Consider the following 11,828-nt stretch of genomic DNA (forward strand, 5'->3'; position numbering starts at 1 on the left):
CTATATTTGGGCCTCAGTTGGGTTTTTTCCACTCTGTCTTCCTCCCGTTCTACAACAATGGCTGGTTCATTTTCCCCAGGGATCGCTCTCCTCTAGGTAATGATGAGTGATGCAGCAGAGGAGTCTTTTCCTACACAGAGCTGAGGACCAGCACTGTTGTGCCATGGCAGAGACCCTTTCTCCATCCTCTGCTGCAGCACCTCCATTCTTCAAGGGGCCTTTCCTGACTGGGAGGACATTGCCTCCAGGGACACAGCAGTATCACTGACAGAGCAGTGAAGGCAAGGCATCATCCAGAAGACAGTAGATGTTGTTGTCTGCCTTCAGTCTGTGTTTGCCAAGCAGAGGAACCACAAGCTTTGGGAAAAGCTTCCAAACAATGACCTATGCTTAGAAGATGACTAAGCTGAAATAGCTTCAGCGGTTTCTGTTTTCCAGCAACATCAAGGAGATACTGCTGAAGACAGGCTGGTGGCTGTCCTCCAGACACAGCAAGGTAGTATGCCTTTGCTTCATCATCATTTGCAGCGAATCCTAGCATCTATAAATAGATAGGAAAGCATTCATGGCCTTTTAATAAGGGCTTAGAGAGAAAGATGGTCTCAGAAATTGTGCAGCAGCTCCTGGGGTTAAGGGGAAGAGGAGTAACCAAACAAATCCTTAGTATTCTCCAGGCCAGCGTCCTTAAAAGACTGTCACATGGGCAAAGCAGGAAGGGGCTGAGACAAGATGAGGGTCTGGAAGCTGCAACACAGAAGTGAAGACAGAGAGTTCAGGCTCAAGATCCACTTTGTACAGCAATAGAGATGGGTCCTAGCTAAGAAATTTCGATTCTTCTCCTATTGAGATACTCAAGTTTTTGGGTCAGTGAGGATGTATCTATGCTAGCTGCACCTGCACTCCAAGCTAACTACTTAATACAGTGATAAATGTCCATTCGTGCTCCCTCAGGGCTTAGCCACCCTGGGCTTGGCACACACTAACGCACTCAGGCAGCTTTTGGATCAGAGTTGGCCTTATCCTGCCAGCTGGAAATGTGGTCCGAGCGTACTTCTGCCTGCAGTATTCTGAGGAGGAGGGTTAGACATGATTTCTCACCACAGCACCCAGTAGTATTTCCCTCAGCTTATCCACAAAGCTCTCCTGCCTTCATCTAACTCCTCTTCAAGATCCACCGCCCCTCTCGCACCTCGGAGTCATACTGGGCCTAACTCAGAGGTATTTGCTTGCCCTGACCTCTGATGCTCATTTGGGCAACGAGAGGAACGGTTTCTAGAGCAAGCCCAGCCCTTGTTGGGAACTCAGCTTGAATAAAATAAATACAGTTAGAAGAATCTGTGAACCTAGAAGGTCAGGTCTGACAGAGTAAGAGCAGGAGGCTGGAGAGGTTATCTGCTGCCTCACGCTGTGGGATGGGATCAGCAGTGCTGTCCCCAGTACGGCTGGATCCCACCTCCCGCTCCCCTTGCCTGCCAGTGCTTCTCTGCCTGGCATCTTCACCTGACTGAATAAGCCAGTACCTCAGTCTCATCCTTGCACCTTAAATCCACCAGATAAGGGACCAACATCAGGACCAACAGTGTGGTATTTTTTTTTCTTCTTTAAACTGGTGCAAATCATATGATCTTGCAGAAGATGAGTTCTTTACAAAAATGCAGATGACCTACTTTTGTTCAGTTGGTAGAGGCACTTGGTGTAATTTAACAGCTATGAAACCCCTCTGAGATTTTATCCTAACTAGGTGTTTGTCAGGAAGCAACTTCTGACATATTTAAGGCACTGAAAAGTGCAAGCAATGGCAACTATTTCTGTCAAAGTAAATGACCATATACATTATCTGACAACGGGTTTTTTTAATGACTAAGCAAATGTAACCCATACAATGTAAATGAATCAGCAGAGGGTCACTGCAGCTTCTGTAATTGCCTGTCAGAGTTTACTCCCAAGGGTCTTGGTCAAAGTCCTTGAACGTCCGGACATGAGAGCTTTATTCAGAGGAACCATCATTAGATAAGCCCCTTGAGAGAGAAAGGGATCTATTATATCCCGTTGACTACACTTAACAAGAAGCACTGGTTAGAATTAATTCCCACTATAGATGGAAAACGGAATAGACAGGACTGAAAAATGTAGAAACAACCCAGACTGAGCGTGTCACACCCCTACCAGAGGATACAAGCTACTCTCTGCACAGGAACCCTGAAAACTGCCCCGCATGAGAGGCAGGGTTGTGCTACAGCTTTCTACTGAAGCCATAGCTTCTGCTACAAAGGTGAGTGAAAACTCCCTGTACCCATTAGTTTCCAAACCTTGATCCACAAGACCGTGGTAAGTAATGTGCAGCTGGTCCCCAGATGATGTTAGTGAGCACCCTGTGGCTGTGAGGAAGGTCTTGGCATTTTCCATGGGAATATTTGAGGGCTGACAGAGCCTCGCAGACCAAAGTTTGGGAACTGTTGTTCTGTGAAACTGTTTCTAAGGAAACAGAAAGCCTGCTGAGATGGGATTTGTCTCTTCATGTGTGTACCTAGCAAGGTTCTCTCTCACAGCACTAAAATACAAATAATAATGTAATAACATGACAACAGTAATTATCATCAGTTCCTGAGGACTACAGAAATGTCCTTACTGCAGCCTAAGCACATGAAGCCCAAAGCATTCCCAAAGCCAACATCTTCCTATTTTTGGCAGGTCCTACTCAATTCTGAATACTACGTCTTCCCCGTCCCTTCAAGCCTTCACTGACGGAGCTCTGGAAAGAAGACAGCAGGAAGACCAAGGACCTGGGGATGCAGGGCCCCTCACTATCATCTGCCAGAACGTGCAGGTAGGGACCCACACACACATGTAAATCACACATGGTTTTAGTGGCAAGTTTCCAGCAACTGGGTTTTCCCCAACAACTTATCCTCTGGTCTCCTTTCACTGCCTACATCAGAAGTTACAGGTTAAAGCTTTTGAAGGACACGATTAACCGCAGGCACGGAAGACACTGCGGTCCCCAAACTTGCTCTTAGCATGGGGCAGCAGGGCCCCATCCTCTGCTCACTTTAGCTGTGTTGTACCAGTATAAATTCACCAACTTCAGAAGAGTTTTCCTGTACCCACATTTGCACAAAGGTAAAGCAAGAGGCGCCGGGTCCTGACTCCCATTAGTAAACTGGATCTCAGAAAAACCTTTGCACTCTGATGAAGGTCAGACATCCTGTAATTTTTCTTCCAGCCCCTGAGAATAACCAGCCAGCCAGGGCCTCAGAAACGCTGCCTGTTTGTCTGCAGACATGGGGAAAGGATGGATGTCGTTTTTGGGAAATACTGGTTGTCACAGTGCTTTGATGCCAAAGGTGAGTCAGCTCCTGTGGGTGTCTCAGGCTTTAGGTTTAGATGAAGGAAGGAGAGTGGCAACTGCCTGGGGCAAAGCTTAGATGGGAGCTGTGATTTCCTAACACAAAGTCTTGCTTTGAGCAGTTACGAGTGGCAGAGCACCTCAGTGCAGAGCTCTGCCATGGCAGGGCTGCAGTCCAAAGCAGAAACACGAGCCAGGGAGTAAATACTACATTTACTAATATTTGGGAAACTATTGCAGGAAAGATTGCATTAAAGTAACATTGCCAAAGAACATTTTCATTTTGGAAATGAAGTCATGATGTTAGCAGTCAGGGTCCAATGCAAACATCTACCATCAGGAAAATGTTTTGCACGGTTGGCTCTCTGTCCTAAATGAAAATACCACCACTACCAGGTACAGTTCAGAGTGCCTTTTGGGGCATAAGCTGGAGTTTGCAACCCAGTAATACGCTTGAGTTTCAGACTATAGTTAACAGACTATAACTTCAGGCTCTGTTGGCATTAGAGCTGCTCAGAAATTTGTCTAAAAAGTCCTTTTTCTGTTCAAAAATTGCCAATATCTTGTAGTCAAAATCACTGGAAAAAAGGATGACTTTACAACTACCTTCTTTCTAAATTACCTTTGAAGAACTCTGACATTTTAGCCTCCTGTAAAAGTGTAACATTTGAGGTTTCTTTTGTTCTGGGGGTAGAAATTATGTTCCTTTGGGGAAATCTGTCCTAAAGATAACTTTTAAGAAGTTAGCAGTGTTCTCTGCTGATTTTGAACTGATACAGCTGCTTGACTTCGTTTTATCAGATTCCTGATAGTTTTACATGGGAAGAACTGCTCAACAGCCAGGCCTAGGCAATGCCTGCGAGGTGCAGACGTTGTGGTGAAAGAGGGTAGAGACAGGCGTGGTGCTCTTTGCCTTTCTCTGCTCAAATAATTCCAGCAACTGCTTCTAACCTCTCCCTCACAGGAAGGTATATGCGTAGTAACCTGAATATGCCTCACAGCTTACCTCAAAGAAGTGGCGGTTTCAGGGATTATGAAAAAGACGCCCCAATCACCGTGCTGGGCTGTACGCAGGCAAAGCTTGTTGGTAAGTTGTCCTCAGCAGACAAGAGCTTGCCCAGGAAGCTTTGCTATCTCCCTCCCACACACCTCAGCCAGAGAAAGAAAGTGCAAGGCAGGAAAAAAATGAAGCGGGTGTCCCGAACTAACGGGATTTAGACGTTTCAATGACCTTTGCAAAGTCCCTTCACCTTGCCCAGCAAGGCCTCTCTTTCAAAGGAAACCTTGTCTCCTTCAGCTGCTGCAGCTGGAGAAAAGGCAAAGCACAAAAATCTAGGACGGGGTATGAAATCAGAGCCATCAGCAGCGCGACTGCAGAGCGTTCGCTACTGCCCTGTGAATGTGCCACGCTGGAAGACGCTGTTAATACCAGCGTTGGTGAGAAACGCAGCAGTGGGACAGTCACCCCCCCATGCAAAATACACTTTTTCCTTGACTTTGACAATCTTAAATTTTGACCTGCAGTTTGCCACACCAATATACTTCTATCAACCTGGCTGGCTTTATGTTTATGTGGCAAAAACACAGTCCAGATTATTTCCAGTGTTCTCCCACTCCCCCATCCTTGTCCCCCAACTTCTGAGCCTGTTGGTTTGTGTATAGACAGAAAATTATTTGGTGGTCAAAGAGCACATATTAAGCATTGTGATTAGGGGAGCCCAGCCCCTTAAAGACACGCGCTTCAGAAAGCAGTACTTCGCATTTTCCCAAATTCAAATCCTTTAGAGTACTTTGTGTTGGTCACATTCGAACTAGGGCAGCTAAAATTAAACTTGCTTTTTAAACAAAAATAAATCACTGTGCAACAGCAGGATGCTCAGACTCCCGGCCACATGGCATCGGGGTTTGCAATACGCCCGTAACAGAAGGCGAATCTGGGAGCAATCACAGCACACTTTGGTGGTGTCATTAAACGGGTCTGAGGACACAACTGCAGACGTGACCCCGACGCCGTGGAGCCGCCAGCGCGGCCGCAGCGTGCCGGCCATCTGCAGGCAACCGCTCCCCGCCGCAGCGCCGCAGACGCGACCTTGACGATCGCCGGCGCCGTAATTCCTCCGATGACTAAAGCAAACGAGCAGCTTCCCCGTGACGGAGGGCTGTTAGATGTGCCGCTCCTTCTAAATTACCCCACTTCTCCCCAGAGATTTATAGATGGGTTTGACACGATTACAGCCGTCATTAAACATACGAAGTCAAGTTAATAACCCCTTCTTGCTCCCACTTCTTTGTCCTCCCTCTTCAAATACAACAAAAATATAACTCTTTCTTACTACAAGTCTGTGCAATGCTGAGCAGATTCCTGTTCTCATTTGGTTTCCTTTGGCATTGCAAGAATATTAATAACCCTAATAGTGGAGTTGATTCTTATCTCATTTTCAGTGATCTTCCACCTGTGTAATGAAATGGTAATTTATACTAGCGAAGAATCGAGCCAATTGAATTAAGTTGGGTTTGAGTTAGGTTGAATCATTCTGATTTACAGCTTATAAATGAAATTAAATTAAATTCAAGTGCTCTACAATTTTTCTCAGCACACTGTTTGCTTTTTGGCTAAATCTAAGGGAAGCAGAAACTGAGCAAAAGCCGCTGCAATTTCTTTGCATGCTGGTTAAGTACCTAAATGCACGTGGAGCAACACACACAGGGAAATGTATCCCAGTTCCACAGCTGTGCACACCACAGTGCCCGACACACCGCTGAAGTAAAATACGATGGGTACACATATTTCCCAAAACAGAAGCAGTGCAGCTGGGAAGCTGCTTTAGCTCCTTGCTGGGTGGCAGATACCCTGCACGCTGCTGTTGCTGTTACAACGCCATTTGTCTGGTTTTATTCACGGGTGTTGAAATTTGCTTGCAGGTGAAGCCTTGCTAGAAACAAACACCATTGTAGACTACATCTACAGCTCCCCATCCCTACGGTGTGTACAGACAGCACACAATATTCTGAAAGGTAAGAACCCAACGAGCAGGAAGGGCTGCATTCTCCTCGCTTTCTGGGGAAAACGCTGCCAACCAGATAAAAGGGAGCCTGGCATGGGAGACCCAAGGAAATGGTAATTCAGGGTGAGGGTTATTTCCATGGGAGTATCCTCCCCGTTAGCACAACGCAGCCCATAAGCAGCCCTTTCCTAATTGCGTGGTGTGACAAGCGCTTAGGCAAGCGGCAGCCCTGGCACTGGCCCTGACACCAGCTGCTGGCCAGGGGTAGGTTTATTCCCCCCCTGCAGAAGCCAGATGTGCAGTCGGGATGGGTGGACACATCCAGCTCGGCAGCCCTGCGTCCCTGCCTGCTCACGTGCCTGCAGCTGCTCATTGCTGCCTGCTCCCACAGCAAGTGCTGCCACCAAGAAACTTGCTACCCTCAGTAAGAATAATTGACTGCAGAAACTGGGAAGGGAAATAGTGATAGAGCACGAGATGCCCTGGCATTGGAAACAGTCAAGAAACACCTCCAAAATGCAGTCATGCCTAGGTTCAATATATTGCACGTAGCTGCCAGCCAGAGGTTTACGTTCCCTGGCATATCATATGCCAAGTACATATATTAAATACTTCATCTTTCATACCAACTATTAATCAACTGACTATTTAGAGAGAAAAAAAAAAAAAATTACAATCAAACAGAAGAATTAAAGCTGCGAAGTCTTGCTGCCTTTCTCCCCAGGTACTTTCACTGACACCTGGTCTCCTTTCTCCCTTCTCAAGGTATGCAACAAGAGAACAACCTGAAAATTCGAATAGAGCCGGGCTTGTTTGAATGGACCAAGTGGGTCTCTGGGAACACACTACCCGCCTGGATACCCCCCGTGGATTTAGCTGCAGCTACTCTAAGCGTTGATACAACCTACAGGTAGCAGAAAGGGGGCTGAGAGGGTCTTGGATTGCTTTTGGGCTTTGTTTTTGAAAAGTAACACTCTGCTGAGTTTTTAAATTTAGGCAATGACTGGAAGAGCTGCTGAGGCTCCCAGAATAAACTTGGAGCAGGCTTGAGGCCTGAGAATGGCTTCTTATAAACCAAATTTCCCAGATCACTGACAGGTCCAGCTGTATTGCTGATCGTGGAGGTTCTCTTTCCAGTAGTCCTTCCGTCCTGGGCATCTTTCAGGTGTCCAGGAAACCCTCAAAGTATTTTTGTTTTAACCCTTTTTCCTAAAACTTAGGAGTTTGGGCTCAGCTGACAGAACTAGTTCTGTTGGCTTAGTTCCCTGACCATCACGTTCATAAATTGAATCAGATCCTGGGTTCACTCACGCCCAGCCTTTTCCTTCCCCAGAGGAAAAAGCTTGTCTGTCTCCGTTATGATTAGCATGGTGATGGATCTTAATTGTAAATTTTGCATCACCCTGGGGAACATGTTTACATCTGTCAGGAATTCAGGGTCTCCTAGAACATCAAAATTCAGAGGTTTTCTATCAAAGAGCTAAACCCTAAGCATTGCTCACTTCTCAGCAATTACATCTGAAAAGTTTTTGGTGGAAAAAATTGCAGGTTTCTGACTCAGGTTTTCATGGTATTCAACCGAAAAACAGCTGGTGAAAGCAAATAGAGTAAACGTCTGGTTAAAAAACATTTGAATGGCAAATGGATAAGCACCACTGATCTTTCCTCTCACTCTGCAGAAAAGGGAAACGCAAAGATAATTCTCTCTGCTTTCAAGGGCCCTGACAGACCCGCTCCAAAAGTGCAGAGCTGACCTTCACAGAGCTCGGCATTTTTGCCAGCCACCCCTGCGGCCGCGCGGATCAGTCCTGGTGCCTGGTTAGGCTCCATCTCCTGAATTCATGCCCTGCCAGCCTCTGCTGCTTTCCTTGTATCCAGCCACACGGCTGCACCTCAGCATCATTGCCGAGAAACACCGCAGGGCTGCTGGGAGCGACCTGCAGCCTGAGTCTGGAGGGAAACTCAAACCTCTTCTGACTCCCCAGTGCAGCATCGCAGCCGTGGTGCCCTCAGCCCAAAATGCTTTTTACTGTAAGCTGCAGAAAGAAAGGCTAAATAAAACCCAGCAGAAATAGTCAATGTGGCAAAGAATAGGCAAGATGGTCTGTTCAGGCTTCTTATTCTCAAATTTATGATTCATTTATACAAGCCAGACTCAAAGAGCTCCCACAAAGAGGGAAAGTCCAGAAAGTTCACACAGTTCCGGTCCTCCACTGCACCTCACTGCTGAAATACCTGTATCACTATGACTTCTTGCGGAGACCAGCCCTTTCTATCTTAGTGTGTGCCTGATCGCTGGCTGAGCAATCTCAGATAAAAACAAAACATTTATAAGACACACATAGTATATGTACACAGGAGTTCCACCTACATGGGCTTGGTGATGAATATTTTGTGGCTGGGCTTTTGTGGTTGATGGTATCAGCAGAAACACTGGTGTTTCCTGGTGTCTCAGTGCACCCGTGTGTTTTAGAACCCTCAAGTGGAATAAGCAGTTGAAACATGAAAAAAAAAAAAAAAGGAAAACATAAAGAAAAATCACTGATTTTTTTCATACCTAATCATACCATAAATGACTTGTGTTGCATCCTTTTGGTCTGCAGCTAAAATTCCAACACTCTTAGAATATCTAAATAGGAGTCCTTACACCGTGTTTATCCCTGAAATGGTATCACATGGCTAACACTCGGCAGAGCAGCTGGACCACAGGAGAGTCTCTGCTTTGGAAAACATGTGCCTTCTGAGAAGACCATAACGAATATTCTCAGCACAAGAAAAGAGCCGGCTCTTGTGTGCTCAGCTGGTTAGGTGGGGGACTGGGAGACAGCCCTCCTGGTGCTCTGTCTCCTCTCACAAGGGCAATTCCTGTAGATATATCAGATCACTGAATGGGGGGAAAAGTTACGACTTTTCCTTGCACCACAGCATGAATATACAGCCTTCTGCTTCCTATCCCTTGCTCCTCTGCGCACATCAACCTGCTCCAGCCAGCTAATTCCAGGCATTTCCCAGCAATGCAGCTTTACAGATGGCCAGAGCAGCAGTTTGCCTCTGCCTTTCACCATCGAAGCCTGAGCAGTGAGGAGAGCCAGCATCAGCCTCCTCCACATTTCTCCCTGTACCTGCCCGGTCTCTGCAGGCAGACACAGATGTTGCCAGCCCAGCCCTAAGCTGGAAGCCGTGGTAGCTCAGCACAGACCTCAGGTGGCAGAGACTGCTTGGACAGTGGCTCGTCCCGCTGCTGTGACCGCAGAGCTGCCAGCAGAGCCGGCGGCATCGACACCGTCCTTGTCTGGCCGTCCCTGCCTGCTCACCTGCTCCTGCTGGGTACAGATTTTGCTCTCCTGCCACTCACTGACTTTATGCGGGTGGGTGAGCCCTGAAATCTGCTGCTCAGAGGACACGTGCCTAAATAAATGCCAGGTAGCGTTGTTATTGCTGCATGCCGTTGCAAAAGTAACACAAGTATCATCAGCACATCGTATGCTGCCGCCACTAACCGGTCCACGTTAGAGGAAGCAATGATCAATTTTCCCAGCTAACTGAAATATCTTAATGCCAGAACAGTAAACATCTCAGTCATGAAGTTTAAAAATCATCATAGCAGTCCTGACGTGAGATGCACTTCTGGGGATTTGGGGAATTAGAAGAGTTAAAGAAACAGATACTTTCAGATGAATCATAACTTGCACTTATAACTTTATTGCTTCTTACAATTTACCGTACTTGTTTTTCTGCTCACAGACCTCATATTCCTGTCAGCAAGTTAGTGGTTTCCGAATCTTATGATACATACATAAGTAGAAGCTACCAAGTAACAAAAGAAATCATCAGTGAATGTAAAGGGAAAGGTGAGTGCTACAGAGGGTGTGAAAAACAAGACAGGCTCTCCAGGATGTGAATGCCAATACTCGTAACCAGTCTTTCCCCTCTTCAGGGAGATGAATCCCCATACCTGATTCTCTCATCCCCTCTCCCAGAGACTTTGGAAACTCCTGTATGCGTCAGAACTGAGTTCAGATATTCTCAGCTTATGCGAAAGGTCCATAAACTTAAGTAGCAGAAGTATTTTAGGGATCTCTACCCAGTGCAAGCTATCTGTTTCTCAAGGGAATAAATAAGGCCTTTGCACTCTGCCGTCTGTAACCAGCATCAGATGGGGCATCTTCCATCCCCTATCTGAGCTACTGTTTTGAAACATATTGCCCATAAAGACTGTAGAACATTTCTCCAAACACAATACTGAAGAAAAAAAAAAAAATCTCTAGCTTTTATTTTTCATTCACAGTATAGGAAGAGGATGTTTCTAAGTTCTGGTGATTTTGCTAATTTCATTTCATTGATCTGAATCTGCATTCTAAGCTTTCATTTTAATAGTTTGCACACAAACCTCAATAGCACAGTGTGGCGTTGGCTGTAAAGGATCTTGGAAATGGGAATCTAAATCGAAAACCAGCAACTGAAATTAAAGTGCTTGTTTTAATCAGAATTAATTTTGGGGTAGAAGAAAAGCATTTGCTTCACAAGACAGCTGAAATCTCACTGGAATTCTTGTTTTCTTCAGAAAGCCCTTTTAAAACGAAGTAGCTCTGAGTTAACCATTATCCTGAAAATTGAGAAATGCTCTGTTACTAAACCGTGCTTTTTCCCCTGTATACGCATCGTTTCATGCGTTGTTATACGATAAACCGAACCTGTTTTGAACATTTTAAATGGTCTGCTTGATCTTGGGCAGCAGTCCCTAAAGCTGGCTTCATCTCCCTCCTCAGCCTGCATTTCTCACTTTATTCCAGGAAATAACATCCTGATAGTGGCACACGCGTCCTCCCTGGAGGCTTGTACCTGCCAGCTCCAAGGGCTCTCGCCGCAGAACTCCAAGGACTTTGTACAGATGGTCCGAAAGGTAATTACCAGCAAGGAGTAAAGCTCGCTGGCTTTACAAAAAGAAATCTGCAATCTGCTTAATCAGGCAGAGGACACTTTGTTCCTCTCATCCGATCGTCCTGTCCGTTACTGAGCCTCATCCATTTCAGAAGTCAGGAGAGTAAAGCAGATTGGTTTAAGAGGCTTATCTTAACGTGTCACTTCTGTAACAGATAGCACGGGATCAGATGCCCACCTACAAATGGGCTTGCAGCGACTCTGCTTTATGCTTGTAGATAGCGGGGCTGTACAGAGACTCCCACAGTGCCCTCCAGTGCTGAAAACACCCTAACCACAGTTAACAGGGCACTGCTGCCCTGCAGCACTTCCCCTTCTCGTTTCACCCTAAAGACCTTTGCATGGTCACGGAAAAGGGCTGATAATTATAAATGGGGTCTTTGCCTTCATTGCTTCACTCCCGCCCTGGCTAGGGAGATGGCACTGTCCCCTGCCAACCCTGCAGACTCTCTGGGATGTTCATCGCTGATACTTGATCTGAGGACACCTGAGCCAGAGCAGCATCCGTATTTCTCCTCCATGGCTGTGCTGGCTTT

At 46.3% G+C, this 11,828-nt stretch overlaps 1 protein-coding gene across 3 annotated transcripts in view; it reads left to right on the top strand.

Annotated features, from left to right (window-relative positions):
- The window catches only part of UBASH3B (ubiquitin associated and SH3 domain containing B), a 75,729-nt gene that overhangs the window by 58,628 nt on the left and 5,273 nt on the right, over positions 1-11,828 (top strand). For all 3 annotated transcript variants that reach the window (XM_074851210.1, XM_074851209.1, XM_074851208.1), the window contains exons 7-13: positions 2,692-2,827; positions 3,224-3,344; positions 4,311-4,433; positions 6,269-6,361; positions 7,117-7,261; positions 10,096-10,202; positions 11,145-11,254. In XM_074851210.1, the coding sequence (XP_074707311.1) occupies positions 2,692-2,827; positions 3,224-3,344; positions 4,311-4,433; positions 6,269-6,361; positions 7,117-7,261; positions 10,096-10,202; positions 11,145-11,254 (835 nt within the window). The remainder of the gene's footprint in view (positions 1-2,691; positions 2,828-3,223; positions 3,345-4,310; positions 4,434-6,268; positions 6,362-7,116; positions 7,262-10,095; positions 10,203-11,144; positions 11,255-11,828) is intronic.

The sequence above is a fragment of the Strix uralensis genome, chromosome 26, assembly GCF_047716275.1.
Source record: "Strix uralensis isolate ZFMK-TIS-50842 chromosome 26, bStrUra1, whole genome shotgun sequence".
NCBI lineage: Eukaryota > Metazoa > Chordata > Aves > Strigiformes > Strigidae > Strix > Strix uralensis.